Source organism: Erpetoichthys calabaricus, chromosome 13 (genome assembly GCF_900747795.2).
Source record: "Erpetoichthys calabaricus chromosome 13, fErpCal1.3, whole genome shotgun sequence".
Classification (NCBI taxonomy): Eukaryota; Metazoa; Chordata; class Cladistia; order Polypteriformes; family Polypteridae; genus Erpetoichthys; species Erpetoichthys calabaricus.
The window spans coordinates 112674388-112694116 of NC_041406.2; the positions used below are offsets into that span (position 1 = coordinate 112674388).

General features: G+C 36.0%; 1 protein-coding gene across 1 annotated transcript in view; it reads right to left on the bottom strand.

Moving 5' to 3' along the window:
* Nucleotides 1–19729, bottom strand: part of smarcc1a (SWI/SNF related, matrix associated, actin dependent regulator of chromatin, subfamily c, member 1a) — a 118717-nt gene that overhangs the window by 42800 nt on the left and 56188 nt on the right. The window contains 6 exon segments of the mRNA XM_051936171.1: nt 8866–8979; nt 12624–12695; nt 12902–13029; nt 13830–13867; nt 14414–14426; nt 14428–14474. Of these exon segments, the coding sequence (XP_051792131.1) occupies nt 8866–8979; nt 12624–12695; nt 12902–13029; nt 13830–13867; nt 14414–14426; nt 14428–14474 (412 nt within the window).

The window sequence follows — 19729 nt, forward strand, 5'->3', positions numbered from 1 at the left end:
AGGAAGGATCATTGTACAGGTGCTGGTCATAAAATTAGAATATCATGACAAAGTTGATTTATTTCAGTAATTTCATTCAAAAAGTGAAACTTGAATATTAGATTCATTCATTACACACAGACTGATGTATTTCAAATGTTTATTTCTTTTAATGTTGATGATTATAACTGACAACTAATGAAAGTCCCAACCTGGTGGGTCGTAGTACTGTGAAGCCACAGTGGTCTAAAATAGATGCCATTTTGAAATGGTCCTGTCCGCAAACCAAGAGGCAAGTACAGGCATTTCTCGGTTTAGCCGGGTATTACCGCCAATTTGTACCTCAGTTTTCGAAGAGAGCAATGCCCTTGAGTGATTTAACAAAGAAGAGGGCCCCTAACATTGTGGTGTGGACTGAAATTACAGAGGCTGCATTCAGTGACTTAAAACAGGCCCTGACGTCGGCACCAGCTTTGAAAGCTTCTAACTTTTCAATTCCTTTTATTCTCCAGACGGACGCTTTGGACACATGTCTAGGTGCAGTGCTGAGCCAAAGCGTCGATGGTGCCGAACACCCTGTCATGTTCCTGAGCCGGACACTGCTGGATGTGCAGACCAGGTATGCGGCGGTGAAAAGGGAGGCTCTCGCGATTAAATGGCTACACAGTTGAGGTATTACCTCGTAGGTCGTGAATTTACACTTGTTACGGATCATGCACCTTTGCAGTGGATGGCTCTACACAAGGAGTTAAACCCACGGGTCACCAGGTGGTTTCTTGTCATCCAATGTTTTTCGCTCGTTCATCGTAAGGGCTCTCCATGCCAACGCCAATGCTCTCTCTCGAATTCACGACCTCTCGGTGCAGGACACCTGACCTGATGGGTCTGGGCCGAGGGGAGGCCTTGTCACACACGTGCAATTAACTGAAGGGCCTGAATAATAGTAATTCCATGCATGACCAGGGAGTGGCAGGGTGCACTAATTCTCTCTCTTAATTCCTTACAGTCCATTCTTGGAAAATCCCGCCCGGTTCGGCGGCAGCCAATGACGTAACTTCCGGTTCCGGCCCTGATGATATCACTTCCTATCCTTGCATTTAAAGGCCGCCATTTTAAGGCAGCAAATCAGTTCTGTTTTGGACTCAGTCATGTGAACATGTCTGTTCTATTTAATCAATTTTACAGCCAGTAAATATTATACGGGTGGCTGCCCCAATGACTCTTTGTTGTTCTTGTGACAACACATATACACGCATATACATATATACACACACACTAAAAATATTGTTGTATCCAGGGCTGTGCTTTGGTCAGGGTTGGGTTTTCATGTCATTTTATTTTTTTAACACTACATAAAAATAATGCAAAAAAGTTGTGTGAACGTAAAGAATAGCATACAAATCCAGTACCGTATTTACATGCTACCTTTCAAATTTAATGAAATAAAATTTTCATTTCAAGGTTTAAAATTTCATATAATGCCATTCACAACGAAATGCCACATATCAATATCTTGCACTGATGTTCATTTTCTTGATTTATACATACTGGCATAGGTGGAGAATGGGTAGAAAGGTTAATGGCAGTCTTGGTGCAATGCTAGACTAAAGTTGCAAAGGTAAAAACTACACATTTTTTCCCCCAATTCAATGTCATATCACATAGTCTCTGAGCGGCACAAAAACCAAAATAAATCTCTAGTACACTGTATTTCACTCGTCAATCTGCCAGGTAGCTTACAGTGCAGACCGCCTTAATATGATGACAAAATTCTGTGAAATAGAAGTGTAATGATCATCCCTACCCATCATTCCAATTTGCAGTATCTTCACTAATTTATGCAAAGAACATGTTCGTTTTTAAGCCACATAGCAGCTACATCTTTTTCAGTGTGCCAGAAGCAAAGGTGTAGGTAGAGTTGTATTTTCCAACTGTTTTTCTATAGTGGCATGTTTTTGTAACCCAAAAAATCCCAAATCACACCATGATTCCACCAGCCACAAAAGCGTTAAATCTCTTAGATGTGCTAAACTGTCTGAAGGAGCGGGACGGGGTGGCAAAAAAAGCAGCTTGGAGATTGTCGTTTGCAGACATAGCACTTGTGCCGAGTATAAGTTTCAATCGTTGATTAACAACTGAGGAGTATTTGTGGAGTTTTAACACAAGTTGTAATGTATTCCCATTTAAGAGATTCATATTAATTTCAATTAAATCATTTATGCCAATCTGAGAATTAATACATTGGCCTAGTTTTCTTATTGCTTTCTTTTTGTACTTACTCAAGTAGTATTTTGTTAAAAGTTCAGGTTTCAGGTCATTGTTTAAGTTTACACTACACCATTAATATTTTTAAATTCCTTTGAGTTGATTCTACATTAATTGTGTGATTCAGTGTGTTTTTATTTCATGAATTCTTTATTAGTTTTAAAATTAAATGTTTTAATTAGATGTGATTAATCATGATTAATTACATACATTTATGCAATTAATTAATTAGTTCTTTTTTAATTGATTCCCATACCTAATATATATATATATATATATATATATATATATATATATATATATATATATATATATATATATATATATCAGGCCTATTCAAATGGCGGCATGTGGGTTAAGTGCGGCCCAGTAGCAACTTTCGAGTGGCCCATTCTGTGCCCCACCAGGGCTCCTGACTGCAACTAAAATGTTCTCAAATGCAACCAAAAATAGGTTATTTTTGTTGATTATAATTTCTGTTTAATTCGCCAGTTGACAATGAAATCATTAAAAATTTAAACTAATTATATTGTAGCAGATGCAAAAGGCCATTTTATTGTTGAGTGGATGTGCTGTTAACAATATGTCGGTACAGGCTCCCCCTAGCATATCCCTGAGCTTCATAAAGGCTGGTTTATATCCCGTGCTGGGTGCAAGGGAGTCGTGGCGTAAATTACATCAAACTTGGCAATGTGTTCGGGAAAATATTTTTAAGTTCATGGGGCTGGAGATGAGAAGGCCATGTATTCCAAATGGTGAATTTCAATGAGAGGCTGGTTATGCTTGTGCTGGAATAATGAATGAAGTGCTGAATATGATGCAACCATCATATAAAACAAAAAGGTAGGCATGCAAAACATTTGAAACTCATCTACCCATCATATAGGTCCCCTGTTATAAATATCTGTTCTCTGTGGAATTCAGTTATCCATTCTGATTTGGCATGGCACACTAAGGTGCAATTGTCACCAATCTCCTTGTGTTTGCGCACCTTTGCATACTGTTTCTCTTTAACTTTAATGTATACACCATGGCATCAGTAAACGCGTACGAGCGGTCGACTGTTTCATCACACACAGCAATGTGATGAACTTTATGTTTTAAGGTTGAAGGTCAATTACAGTCGTTTTACCAGGATGCTCTGTGATTGCGGACAGTAAACACTGTTAAAATGGTATCAAAAATGGCACTTTGTTAGTTGTTACTACAGTCGTTTTGACGAGCACACTATATACTCTGTTACTAATAAATTCTTCAATGGTAGCTCAACAAAGAAACATGGAAAATAAGATTTAGTGTAAAAAAATATTAATAGTAATAATTATCTTTATATTGAATACGCTACCGTGGCTGTTCGTTTGTCTGTCCAGGATTTTAAATCACCTGTAGCTTGCAAACCGTTTGACTTATTGACCTGAAATTTGGTACACATATACTACGTGACCTCTATTTTCCGGTTTCAGGGAGATGATTTTTATTACTCTTTTTATTTTTATTTTATTGTATTGTAGAATCAACTCTCGTCAGTGGCCGGCAGGGCGGCCGTGCGGCGCATGCGTATGGGTGCGTTCATTACCTACCACCTTCGCCGTCAATTCCCCTACCTCTTCACATCTGAAATCATTCTTGAGGTATATTAAAGATTTAAGTGCCAGCTTAAGTGAAAAATTAAAGAAATCGTACTATGTAATTGCAACACAAACACTGACTTAAACAATTTTAATGTGAAAAGATGTCAATGGAAGAAGAGAAGAAGCAGACTACTAGGGTGGAGAAAAGAAGAGCTGTTCAGGAAACAGCAAGCACATCAACCTCTGAGCAAACGAATGCTAAATGTACAGAGAATGAGTATGAAAACTATGAATGCTCAAGTCAAATGTAATCACTGCACGTTATCATGCAGTGCGCCGTTACTGGTAATTAATAATTCATTACCTGACACCCAGGAACTCTATACAAAGAAATTGTAAAGAAACCTTTAAAATAAATTTGCCAATCACTCAGGAAGTTTTTTTCTAGGGGGCGGGAAAACTATTTCAACAGGAAAAGTTTTATTGTGGAACTCAAATGTAATATAGATCTAGATCTATAGATATAGCTATATAGATATATATAGATATAGATATATATAGATAGTCAGGTACCTAATTTTGATGTATCAGAAGTTGCAGTACTCTGCTAATACCAAAGACACTGAGTATGGTTTACTTATTACCCACTCAAGGCATTTTCTTATGGAATATTAATCTTTGTTGATTTTTCAACTACTTTTTGTTGTTAACTATTAGATGCACTTATTTTTAATACCTCTTTATATATTTTTCACTTAACTATCTTTGTTGTTTGTAATACTTCCTTATATATATTTTTGTTTACAATATTTCCATTTATTCAATTGCAACATGTCTTTTCATAAAGTAAAACTATGTATGACATGTTTTCTTTGGAATATTCCTGATTATATGTAAATACAGTAATTGCACGTACAGGTGGAATCCTGTTACAATAAATTTCACAGGACCATAAAAGTATTTTGTTCTAACAAATACGGGGAAAATATGTATAGTATTGTAACTGGGCTTGCTGGTGATTCGCCATGTGTAATGGCAGTGGCGCAAGGACAGCTCAGAAGCTGCTTTTCTGCATCTGGTAAACAGTAAACCAACGGCAAAGCAATTGGTTGTCCTCTATAAGATCAGGGTTACTGCATTCCGTGCTTGTCACTTTTAACATCGGCTTTGATCTGCTCTACCTCTCACTCTACTGATCTGTCTTCTCCAGATCGCATCTGCTACAGCACTGATTCCGAGCCACTGCTGTTCTTCAAACCTGAAGATGGGAACAAAAGCAGGATGATCGCCTGTGCCATGGCTCCTAACAGTTCCAGTTCTGAAGGACGTCTTGAGACTGTACCTGACTTCTATATACAGTAATAAAGTACTCATATTTTCCTTGAAAACCTGGACTCATTTTCCCATCTCTTGTGCAACTCTGTGTCCCAAGCTTGACAATACCTGTATAAAATAACAGTGCTTCTTAAACTGCAAAAAATATTTTATTTGAAAACTAGCAAAATACCCGCGCTTCGCAGCGGAGAAGTAGTGTGTTAAAGAGGTTATGAAAAAGTAAAGGAAACATTTTAAAAATAACGTAACATGATTGTCAATGTAATTGTGTTGTCATTGTTATGAGTGTTGCTGTCATATATATATACATATACACATATACACACACATATACAGATATATTATATATACATATACACATATATTTTTTATATATATATATATACACACATACATACATACATACATACATATACACACATAGATGCACTTACAATAACATAGAAATCAATATAAACAACATTAACATCATTATCATATGAGAATATGAAGTAATATATAAGAAGCACATTTCATATAAATATAAATAATTAAACAGTAAAATCTTCTTGTATAATTTGGTACCGTGGCTTTTCGTTGGTCTGTCCAGGATTTTAAATCACCTGTAGCTTGCAAACTGTTTCACCTATTGACTTGAAATCTGGTACACATATAATACGTCACGTCTGCTATCCGCTTTATGGGTGATGATTGTATTACTCTTTTTATGTTTATTTTATTTTAGAATCAACTCCTATCTGCGCACACCAGGGCGGCCGTGGGCAGATGCGTATGGTGTATTCACTCCATGTTATCGTGCATTGCGCTGTCACTGGTATTTTGATAAAAGAATTTGAACAATATATAAGAAGCGTATAAATTATTAAACAGTAAAACATTAACACTTAAGAAGTAAAGTTACATTGAGTACTACTGCAGTGCCTTCGGGTATACCTCATTTTTTCTTTGCCCATTACATGCTTAAATGTATACATTTTTTGGTGTACCTACCCGAGAACATGCGACATATAACCAACCGTGAGAGAAGCATGGATTTTAAAGAAGCGTTGAGTTCATCTGCTGGTCTCCCTCGTGGAATAACTGGTAATGTTTCACTAAAATGTACAGCGAGTAAAACGACATTACCTTCCTTTTTTTTTTGTACGATCTCTGAGATGTTGCTTTTTTCGGTTCAAGGCTTCATAAGCTCTTTTATGTTCCATGGTGTACTTAATAAGTACTAATTATCCCAAACCATCATCTTTGAATGTTGCAAGACTTTCGCCTTGTATGTAGATCGGGGTAATTACATTCATTGCATTCCTAGTCTGAATCACAATCTGATTGTATGGGTGGTTACCTGGCACTGTAGGGTTGCCACCCGTCCTTTAAAATACGGAATCGTGCCGCGTTTGACAATGAAATTGCGCGTCCCGTTTTGAATCAATACTGGACGGGATTTATCCCGTATTTTTTTAATCATTTTTTTTTTAAAGCAGCGTCTCATGCAAATCATCCCACACGCATTTTATGAAGATGCCTCCTTTCCTACTTTTGATTGGGTAATACTTGATGTCATCGTTAGTTTGATTGGTGTTTTTAACTGTCCAGTGAGGAGGGCGTGTCTTTTAAGTACAGTCTGCAAAGTGTTGGCACTGAGATGTGGCGTCAGCGCCATACTTGAAGCCCCTAACGTTGCGGTCAGCAAGTCGGCTAACATCCGCCATGTGCCGTCTTTCAGTTGCGAGAAGCAGATCATAGAATGGTTGAAACTGTTGCCCCTAACGTTGCGCCACGGCGTGTGGTTCGTTTATACCTCGTGTCTTCTCATTAAACTTTTATCTCGCGAATATGTTATTGCAATCCGCAGCGGGAGCGTTTCTATAAACTTTATTTAAACTTACGTTTTACACCATGGTTTGTTTCCCTTATGAACATGCTTGTATGCTTAACTCGCTCCGTTCTCAATTGTTTAATTAATTTTTTGCTCTTCGCTGTTTGCGGCTGTTCCTCCATTTCCCCCTACTTCGTTCTTTTATCTCGCGAATATGTTATTGCAATCCTTAACGGGAGCGTTTCAATAAACTGATTGAAAATAGTTTTGCATTTACCTTTTTAGTAAAAGGCGAGCTTTTAAGCCTGAGAAATCACCGCGTAAATGCACACGTTTAATTGGACATGTGTTAATATGTATGGTTACACAGTATTAAAAGACAGTGAACAACGTCAGTTACCTTTGTTCCCGCGTTTGATAAAAGGTCAGCTTTTAAGCCTGAGAAATCACCCCGTAAATGCACACGTTTAATTGCACGTGTTAATATGTATGCTTACACAGTATTAAAAGACAGTCAAAAATTAACGTCATTTACCTTCGTTCCCGCGTGTGACTCGTGCTGTAAATCTCTTCCTTGTTTTTAGTTCACGTGATTACGTAGGAGGCATGATGACGCGATACGTGACTCCGCCTCCTCCATTACAGTGTATGGACAAAAAATATGTTCCAGTTATGACCATTACGCTTTGAATTTCGAAATGAAACCTGCCTAACTTTTGTAAGTAAGCTGTAAGGAATGAGCCTGCCAAATTTCAGCCTTCCACCTACACGGGAAGTTGGAGAATTAGTGATGAGTCAGTCAGTGAGTGAGTGAGTCAGTCAGTCAGTGAGGACTTTGCCTTTTATTATTATAGATGAGACGTCAAATGAAACTTTTTTTTATAAAATAAAAATACAGATATGAAAACAAGACATTGGATGTAATTTTTTTTTAAACAGAAATACAAGTACAAATACAGAACTAAAACGAGACATTAAGTTTTTTTAAATAGAAATGCAGGTAAGAACATGGAAGCAAGACATTAGATCCAACTTTTTTTTTTTTTTTTTTTAATAGAAATACAGGTATGAAGATACAGAATGAAAACGAGACATTAGATAAAGATGAATGCTCGATTCAGATTGTTTTCGCCACGTCATTTTTTTTCGTTCCGGAATGAACTTTTCTGATTGACACCGTTTCTCGTTTTTTTTGATCATCTCAAAGAAATGTTTGAGAAGCGCAATGAAACTCAAACAGTGTGGTATCTGCACACAACACAACTACTCACGAAGATGCTCAGTGGATCACTGACTCAGAATTTAGCTAGGTGTATGGTGTTGCGCTCACCAAGTCTGCATGAAACTGGAAATTTCATAACAGAATGTCTCTCTCTTTGAGACAACCTACTGCAGGGTTCCCGAGACTCTGCGCAGAAAGTGTAGGAGCGGCAATAAGTACTTTCTGCATTGCATTATCATCTTGAGTGGCCATTTTTGGTCAACAAAACGTTTGTTATACTGAGATTTACATTTTGTTAAAATGAGATTTGTTTAACATGATGCTTTTGTTACTTCTGTATTTGCTATAATGGGATTTAACCTGTATTATGTGTTTCATTTCTTTCAATGCATGCTGCTACACAGTAATGTTCTATAGCCGTGTTTAATGCCTTACTTAATATTTTCTTTAATTCGTTAAAATGTCTTTATCCTCGATTTATTATTATGGCTTGGTAACTGTACAGAGTTTCTAAGAATTTTTTTAATGTTAATAATCAGCTTTGTTCTTAAGAGTAGCTGCATATGTGGCTCTTTCACATACATAAAACAGGTACAATCTCTGAAATTACAAATAAATAAAGCTCAACTGAACTGTCAAAAGAGATTGCATGGGTGCTTCTACTTGCACAGCCTCCTTACCTCATTACTGCACACACATCTCCAGTGAGGTTTCGTCGGCAGGAAGTGCTAGTAAGATATTCCTGGGGGTTTAGACGATAGGTATCAATCATGAAATTCCGGTAGGCCAGGTATCTGAAAGAAACCAAGACAGGAGTTAAGACAAAATAAAAGACACACTCAGGGAACACCTTAATTTACCACAAATCCACTCTCTTGCCTTAAGGAACTGATCAGAATTCTATGCAAGATAAATCAAAATACTCTAAAATAGTCAACAGGCTGCATGATAGGTGCTTCACAGCCAAGTAGTACTGTGCAGTATACTGGTAGAAACGAGACAGATATTTGTTGATCCGTGCAAATTTTCATTTAGCATTTTTACATTGGTGAAGTATATCAGGAAGGCACCTTTGTTAATTGCTGAAGAAGAAATGGAATATGGAAATAATTTGTAAAAGCCTTCATTTCTCACTGTGCATAAACACAATAACTGCCCCTCCCCCCCCCCCCCCCCCCAATGAAATTACTTACATTGCATATTTAGACTACGAAGAGGGCTGCCTATCCCTCCTACTAATTACACCCACCCCCAAGTTATTTTTAAACTTGTGTCTTTAGATTTTCAAGAGGGCCATTCCCACACTGTGTTAATTGAAGCTGATAAAAGTATGCTTATTTACTTCATGAAAATGATAGTTAAGTAAGCAACAGACAGCATTATTTTTACATTTTTGATTCTTGTATGCTGAAATACTGTAAATCCTTAAAGCAATGGAATAGATGTTTTGTTTCATACAAAATGATCTTTCTTCATTAGAATATCTCTGTAAAAACTGTCCACCAACATCAATTTTTGTTGAAAGAAGATTCTGAAAATCAGTAGTGTAATAGATGTGAAAGCATTCTTCAGTAGGCCGTATTGTAAGACTTGGACTGATAACCTGTGCTGGGGCAATATTCAGTCAATAGAGATGGACATTTCCTTTGGTTTCTCTTTATATAATTTTTCTTTCTGTTCATAAAGATGTTATGAAGGGCAATTTTAAACTGTGTAGTCTTATATAGTACACATTTTGAAAAGATTTTATATCATCTTAATGGAATGTGCTATATGTTTATATCTTATTAAAGTTATTTTTTTTTATTTTGCACATTTTTTTTAATATAAATTAATTAAATCATCAGCCTCAAATAATTTTTATAAAATTAAAACACATTTGATCAGGAAGTCATTTAACTGACTTTAACAGTGATATTCTGAGCATTTCATTTAGTTTACCACTATGTCAAGGTGCTCTGGATGATTTGCATGTGTATCAAGTCTGTTATTTTAATTCAAAGCTTTATTTCCTGTATTTACCTTTATTTAGTGCTTTATGGTGGTATTATTTTGTATCCATTGTTGTGTATTGATAATTTTTTCTGCTTTTTCCTTGTTGTTCATTAAGAAATTTTGTGTAGCGCTTTCAGCATGGGAAATGTGATATATAAATAAAATGCATTATTACTTTGGTTGATTAAAAGGGTCATTATGAAAAGAAACATCAAAGTAGACAAAAATGGGCTTTCCCGGGCCTGGAACCACTACCAGTCTCAAAGTACTCTGTAATTAAAGTACTAAACAAATAAACAACTGGAAATTGGTACTGCATGGATGTCAAGCTATAAAGCTATACCTGAACCTGTTGTTCTTTAAGGAGTTTATCATGCAAGCTGTTGACCCTCAGAAACTTGTCTTCTGATTATGCTGCGGATTTGGGTTTGCCAGAACTGTTCCTATCAGAGTTTCCTTGTTTCTTGTCTTAGCGGTTTAGGATATACACACACACATAATATGTATATGTATATATGTGTATATATATATATATATATATATATATATGTATATATGTGTATATATATATATGTATATATGTGTATATATATATATATATATATATATATATATATATATATATATATATATATAATAATGTGTTATTATAATATATAATATTATATATAGTACTGTGCAAAAGTTTTAGGCGGGTGTGAAAAAATGCTGTAAACAAACAATGCTTTCAAAATTGGAAGTGTTAATCATTTATTTTCATCAATCAACAAAATGCAGTGAATGAACAAAAGAGAAATCTAAATCAAATCAATATTTGGTGTGACCACCCTTTGCCTTCAATACAGCATCAATTCTTCTAGATACACTTGCACACAGTTTTTGAAGGAACTCGGCTGGTAGTTTGTTGTTTGATCTTGGAGAACTAACCACAGATCTTCTGTGGATGTAGGCTTCCTCACATTCTTCTGTCTCTTCATGTAATCCCAGACACACTCGATGATGTTGAGATCAAGGCTCTATGGGAGCCATACCATCACTTCCAGGACTTCTTGTTCTTCTTTACGCTGAAGATAGTTCTTAATGACTTTGGCTGTATGTTTGGGGTTGTTGTCCTGCTGCAGAATAAATTTGGGGCCAATCATATGCCTCCCTGATGGTATTGCATGATGGATAAGTGTCTGCCTGTATTTCTCAGCATTGAGAACACCATTAATCCTGACCAAATCTCCAACTCCATTTGCAGAAATGCAGCCCCAAACGTTCAAGGAACCTCCACCATGCTTCACTGTTGCCTGCAGACTCATTATTGTACCATTCTCCAGCCCTTCGATGAACAAACTGCCTTCTGCTACAGCCAAATATTTCAAATTTTGACTCATCGGTCCAGAGCACCTGCTGCCATTTTTCTGCAGCCCAGTTCCTAATGTTTTCGTGCATACTTGAGTCGCTTGGCCTTGTTTCCACGTCAGAGGTATGGCTTTTTTGGCTGCAACTCTTCCATGAAGACCACTTCTGGCCAGACTTCTCCGGACAGTAGATGGGTGTACCTGGGTACCACTGGTTTCTGCCAGTTCTGAGCTGATGGCACTGCTGGACATCTTCCGATTTCGAAGGGTAATAAGCTTGATGTGTCTTTCATCTGCTGCACTAAGTTTCCTTGGCCGACCACTGTGTCTACGATCCTCAACGATGCCTGTTTCTTTGTGCTTCTTCAAAAGAGCTTGAACAGCACATCTTGAAACCCCAGTCTGCTTTGAAATCTTTGTCTGGGAGAGACCTTGCTGATGCAGTATAACTACCTTGTGTCTTGTTGCTGTGCTCAGTCTTGCCATGACATGAAACTGTCTTCCACAACCTCACCTTGGTAGCAGAGTTTGGCTGTTCATCACCCAGTTTTAAGCCTCCTACACAGCTGTTTCTGTTTCAGTTAATGACTGCGTTTCAACCTACATGTGACACTGATGATCATTAGCACCTGTTTGGTATAACTGGTTGATCATACACCTGACTATAATCCTACAAAATCCCTGACTTTGTGCAAGTGTACCTATAAGAATTGATGCTGGTTTGAAGGCAAAAGGTAGTAACACCAAATATTCATTTGATTTAGATTTTTCTTTTGTTCGCTCACTTTGCATTTTGTAAATTGATAACAATGAACAGTCATTATTTATATTTCTGAAAGCATTCTTTGTTTACAGCATTTTTTCACACTGCCTAAAACTTTTGCACAGTACTATATATAATAATAATAATAATTATACACACACGCGTGCGTGCGTATGTACATACATTTATAAAAGGCACATGTCTTTAGCTAAAACATACGGTTAGTTTTAGGTATTTTGCTATGATATGCTAAGAGGCCACTACCAAAACATTTTGTTTTCAAAAAAAATATATATAAATAAAAATCTCACTGCATTAGAATCCAGATACTTACATCTCTGGGGTCTTTGACTTGTTCTTTCCATTAAAGAACTCTGGTAACGCTCGTCTTTCAATTTCATGTATGCTGTCAAAACAGGAACAGAATCACATGAAACCTAATTGTCTGACATGTATCTGCGCGCATAAAAAAAAAAAAAAAAAAAAAAAAAAAGGACATGAGACCGTCATTAATGATTTTAATAAATATGAAAGGTCAGCCAAGGTTGGATAAGTATGTGACTTGTTAATTCCCTGAAATAAATCATGTGTAGTGGAATTCATACAACTCACCAGTTATAATCAAACCAGGCAGCATAACTGGGAATGATGATGTGATGGGTCTGTTCTGTAACATTATCTTCACTAGAGTCTATCAGCCGATTCAGTTCAACCTTTCCTTGTTCTTCCTCATCTTGTTGCTGGACAAAATATATAAAGCAGTAGCTTATTAGCACCCAGTAGCATACTTTTAACACTGCCACAGGGTTGCTGTGAAGAACTTGAGGTTGAAAGTTGACCCTAGACTACGACACTTGCATAGTGTAACCACAACACAAGTTTTCCAAAAACAATAACTCTTTATAAGCTACTAGAACAGCATAACAGAAATGAAGAACCTTCACTTTATTTAAATCGACAGGAGCATTTATCACAATTCAGAAATTAAAAACATATGGGAACAAATATTAAAATAGTAATACAAATATATGAAGTAGCTCCAGTAGAGAATCAAGTTCTGTTCCAGCACAGTGCAAGCCAAGTACATTACACGTGTAAAAAGCCAAATATCACAACAGGAAAATATTCTATTTATCTATGCAAAGGCGGTACATTAGCTCTATCAGCTTACTTAACTTCAGACATTGTATTAGTACTCTGAGGAAATAATGCACAACAGTTGCAACATATACTTCAGCTATAACATAGCCAAAGTATGATTTGAATACTAACACTCAACACCCTCATTAGTAATGCATTTTAGCCACAGTCTATAGTTCATTAAATTCTCAGCAGGTAGTGTATCCCTATATTAAAAAAGAGCTTAAGAAGAATAAAATGTCTCATATAGAGTACTGACAGTATGTTAGCAGCAAAGAAATAGCAATATAAAAAACAATACCAGTTACAGTCTCAATATCAAAAGAAGCAGCTTAGTAACCTTAGTATGTAATACACTACAAGTTTGCACATGTGATGCTAAAATGCACACAAGTCTTACTTTGGCTCCAGTAACCACAGACTCATCATCTTGTTCATCTGAAACATAAAAGAGAACCATTACAGATCAAAACGATTAACTAGTTTGTGATATTCCACTTCTAATTGAGAAATAAATCATTAGGTAGCCTCAAACCCACAGTTTTTAGTTATTAATTTGTATCCTTAAAGGAATACATTTAGATGAGAAAGTATAAACTCTGTTAATTAAGAGAGTGTATTTTCTTTTTCTGTCTTATAATGGTTTAAAGAGTTGTTCATTTTAGAACTGGCTGGCATGGGGGCATAACAGATAAAGATAAAACCTCACAGAACCATCACCCAAATGTTGCTCATGTGGAGTTTGCATTGCTTCCTGCTGTCTGTGAGGGTCTTCAACCCACCTTCCTAAAGACATGTTGATTGGGAAGATGGGTGATTCCAAAATGGATTGGTGTGTGTATGTGTGAGAAGGCCATGTGATGGAACAGCACCCTATCCAGATCTTTGATATGAAATATATCTTTATGCAACCTTACACATCAACATACACCATTTCTGCCTAAGGAGGGAATATGATCCAGTTCATAAAATAGATTCACTTACCTAAATCTGCCACTGTTCCCCCCCTTAACTGGTGTATTTTCACTATCCTTTTTAGGGTTCACTAATGAAAGATAAGAAATAAAGCAGATATGTAATCAAGAGGGGCATTCAGATAAAAGTACCAAACTAACGTTAACCTCAAAAAAAAAAAAAAAAAAACACACACACACACACTACTCAGCAGTATGTTTCCATTTATAGGATGACCTGTGATCTGAGGGTTTGTTTCCAGTATTATTCCACAAACTGATGTCTGGGAGACTCGGATTAATTAAATAACTGCTTTTGTACATTCATTGCCTTCTCTAATATTCTGACTGGATATCAGGACTCTTGCATCTTTAAGTTACAATATCTTGAATGTTATTTTATTGCATTTGATTAATATCTCATCATTATAAACAGTTTCAGGGAAAACATCCTGTAAAAACCTATGCAAGTTCTTCAGTGATTTGTGTTTTGTTCTTTACTTATTAAGTAGCAAGAATGATTATATAGAGCATTTAGCATTGCAGCACCCCACATATATGGAAAACAGACAAATACCAATACATATGGTACGGGTAATGAAGGTCTGCTTAAATATTTATTTTCCTAGAATTAAAAGATTTTAAATGTATGATGTTTTTAAATGAGATGCTTTAATTTAACATTTAAACACATTAAATAAGGCACTAATAATCCCCAATGCAAAAATTAAAATGGTACGCAAGCATCAGTTTATTTGCTTAACACCCTCACCATCTCTTTCCCTGTCTACCTGTCTATGAAAGGGGGAGATACCTATGTTCTCATGCAGCACGTGTCTCAATATTTGCAGTCCACCATTGTCTCAATTACTACATTGTGCCAAAGTATTAGAAAGATTGACAGATTAATTTATCAACTGAAAAGTTATAAACTATTGGCTGTATCAGAAAGAACTTGTGCATTAAAAAATAAACTACCTGAAACAGTTGGAATTTAAAAAAAAAAAACAGCTATTTGTTAAATAAGGTTTTAGTTAAAGAAGTATTTTTTTTATTAAAATAACAAATTTATATGACCATTTGCTAAAGAACATATTTTTCTCTAGTGAGGAAAGATGAAAATGCAAGTGGAAAACAAGTGGGATAATAATTATAATTTATAGAAAATTCACCTTTTAGTGAATGCAAGGGTGCCAATAAGGGTGGAACATGTGGTTTTGTTAAAATTAATTATTTCTTGAAGTTTGATTAATTTTTCTCAAAATAAATTCACATCATTTAAGCAATGGATTTCTCTCATTTTTTCCAGTGTGAGATTAAGGTAAAAGGTGATTTTATAGCCCATTTTACTCATCTTTCCCAGGTGTGCAAATAGTTTTGGAGGGGACTGTACATAATCAGATCTGCTTAATGTAATTTAGAATTGGGGCAGAACCTATCCAGCAGCATGGAGTACAAGCAGGAGACAGCAGGGTCCACTCATGAACACATCTGCACTGGAATCTTGTATCAAACTGACCTTCATGAGTTTGAGGATATCAGAGGATAACTAGAGCACCCAGAGTGGAATATATGAACACACTTAAGATTGCACAGACACCACACAGCCCATGACCAGCACAAGATTTCAACCCCAAATGCAGGATCTGTGAAGCAGCACTGCTAACCACTACACTAAATGGTCACCTGATTTCTAATTGTCCTCTGCCCAAGACAGAAAAAATAGCAGTTTTATGACTAAGAAAGAGCCTCAACTTAAATTTCCCATTTAATTTTTAAATTCCTGCTTTTAAGAATTTTAGCTCCACAAAGACCTATAAGCAGATAAGTGATGTAACTGATCTGACACCATTTCTCACAGGAAAACAATATACATAGTGGGTGAGAAAGATAAAAGTATTTTTTTATTAAAGCCATATGCAAAAGAAAAACATTTCAGCTTTATCATAAAACATCCTTCATACATAGTTATAGACACAAAAACGTTGTTGTCACAATGACTACAACTACATTCACAGCCAGCATGGCTGCCTGAGGAAGGCTTATCTACATAAAGTAGCTGATTAGCTCCACAGTAATATTGTGTTGGCTGTATAGAAAAGTGATAGGCTAAGTATTTGCTGTCTTATTGGAGACCTGTCAGTCACTTTAATATGAAAAGATGCTACTGAATCAACGACAAGTACCAGGTGCCATGCAAGAAACTGTCAGACCAAGTTAATTCTATGACTTATGGAAGCTAGTCTAATATGCCTTAGAAAGCCAAACCTTCACTTTTACCAAAGCTGACAAAGTGTTGTAGGTCACACGTTAATATAAAAACAGGGGTAAACTAAAACTTGTCCACAAGACAGGTATAACTGTTCTACTGAACAACTGCTGTAGTATACAGATATACATGTATAATATTTTGAAAGCTAAGCCCCTGCTGTTTTTTTGCTGGATGAAGTCTGAATTTTGAAACAAATATGACCTTAGTTATCAAGTAAAAGGCTTATGCACATCTACAGTAGGCTGTGCAATGGCTATTTTAGCCGAATGTGAAGAGAATAGGGAAAATCAGAAAATCATGTGTGAAAGCAATTAAAGGATAAGTTTGGTATTATTCAGGTCAAAGTTATATACAAACAATATATATGCATTTTTGCAAAATATGCAAAATTGCAGTCTAAAGTTAATAAGTGTTTGGTGCTAATTAAAAAAAATATTGCATTTTATAAGACAGTCTTATGGGACATGAGGCACCAATGGGAAATAAAAGCCTAAAAATTTGAAGCAGGAATGTTTAAATATAAGAACACATCAATAGCTTGCTACAATAAAAAAAATGAGCGAGTTGGAATTATATATGGAAGAACATAATTACAATATTACAGCAATAAAGAAAACCTGGCTAAAAAAAAAAAAGATAGGAATAAGTATAACAGAGAGGGGTACACATTTTTTAGGAATCATAGACAGAACAGAAAAGGAGGGTTGCTGTTTATGTCAAAAAGAATTTAAATGCAAGTCCTATTCAGTTGGAGGATTAGCCCCATCATAGTGAGGACATGTGGCTTTGCCTAGAAAGCATTAGGGAAAGAGGTATTACTTTAGTTGTGTGCTACAGAATGCGAAGTGCAGATAGTCATTTTAAAACACATCTTTTCAGTAATATTAAAATGGCAAGATTACAGGGGGATATTATAGTCAAGGAGATCTTTAGCTAACTGGGATAACCTTGCAAACAGCAGAGCACAAGAGCAGGGGTTTTTAGAATTTATCTGTGACTGATTTTTAACACAGTTATGTTAAAGCACAAACACAGCTGTCTAGATTTAGTATTTTGTAATAATCGGGACAGAACTGAGGGTGTAGAGGTGACTGAATCACTAGGGTCAAATGACCGTAATATAATACAATTCCGTGTTTTGGAGGAGTGTGGATGCTAAAACAAAAACTGTTAAGTTTATCTTTGGTAAGGCAAATTTTGAGCAGATGCAGCAAATTCTAAAGGGGATAGACTAGGATACGTTTTTAAGTGTGAAGCGAGTCGAGGAGCTGTGGAACAGTTTTAAAAATGTTTTACATGTAATACAGGACAGGTACTATACATACCTAAATTTGAAAAAACTCCACAGTGGGTTAATAAAGAGTTAAAAAAGAAGCTGCAAAGTAAAAAAAAAAAAACCAGCTGTATAAGGCATATAAGACTAATAACTCCAGTGTGAACTGCAGGGTATACAAGAACATGAGGGCAACCATTAAGAAGGATATTAGAGAGCCTAAAAGACAGTTAAGAGAGGAACATAGATAAGGCGAAAGATGACCCAAACAGATTATTTCAGTATTTTAGTAGTAAAAGAAGAGTTAAGGAGGAGGTGAAGTACATCAGGGATAGTAAGGAGGAATTAAAAATACAGAGAGTGAAACAGCAGATGCTCTAAACTCACATTTTTCTGATGTTTTCACAAATTAATTGTATGTTTAATTGTATGTTTTTTTCTTCTTTTATTGTAAAGCACTTTGGCCACAGCATTCCTATGTTGTTTTAAATGTGCTGTATACTGTAAATAAATTGACATTGACAAGTGAGGAAGTGGATAACCTCCCAAAGGTAAAAGGACGGTTAGGGTGCTAGGAACCTTATCAGTATTATATGGTTCCACAGGGGTAAGTGATAGGGCCGCTGCTATTTTAAAAACATGTAGGAATATAAGTAACAAGCTAGTTAAGTTTGCAGATGATACCAAGATAGGTGGACTGGCAGATAATCGATAATCCGTTGAATCAATACAGAGGGACCCGGAAAGCATACAGGCTTGGGCAGATTTGTAACAGATGAAATTTAATGTCAGTAAATGTAACATATTACACGTAGGAAGCAAAAATGTTAGGTTTGAATACACAATGAGAGGTCTGAAAATCGAAAGTAGACCTTATGAGAAGGATTTAAGAGCCTTAGTGGACTCTACACTATCAACTTCCAGACAGTATTCAGAAGCTACTAAGAAGGCTAGCAGAACATTAGGTTATATAGCATGATGTGTAGAGTACAAGTCCAAGGAGGTTATGCTCAAGCTTTATAATGCACTGGTGAGGCCTCATCTGGGGGACTGTTTACAGTTTTAATTCCATGGCTACAAAAATGACACAGTACCAGTAGAAAAGGTCCAGATAAGAACGACTAGGCTGATTCCAAGGCTATAGGGGATGAATTAAGAGGAAAGATTAAAAGAGCCGAGCCTTTTCAGTTTAAGCAAAGGAAGATAAGAGGAGACATGATTGAAGTGTTTAAAATTATGAAGGGGATTACTACAGTGGATCGAGACTTATTTACCCTTAACAAGTTTCCAACTGTGTCCCTGTGTTCTTGATGAACTCATTTTAAAATTTCACACAAACATTAGGAAGTTTTTCCTTACAGAAAACCACACACTTGGAATAAGCTACCAAATAGGGAGTTTTAAAACAAGACTTTTTTTTTTTTATATAGAAGAATTTAGATAGGACTAGAAACCTTTATTGGGTTGAATGACCTGCTCTCATCCAGATTGTGCTAATGTTCTGTATTTTCAGTATATGCTTATGACAACAAAAGGGATCTGGAAAAAGTTTTTTCACATATTCCTGGTACTACATTTCTCAAGGTAATTATATGTTTTCTGTTCAATTGTGTGAGTCCTCACATAAATACAGAAGAAAGTCGAAACAAAACCAACCATGTGGCACAAAACTTTTTACTGTGATTTTGTCTTTCAGGAGGAAAGAATGCCCCAGGGGTCAAAGTTCATTGCAGAAGGAGACAAGTGTTGAGCTAGGGTGCAAAGCTTGTCTTCTTTTGAAATGGGTGTATCTCATAATAATG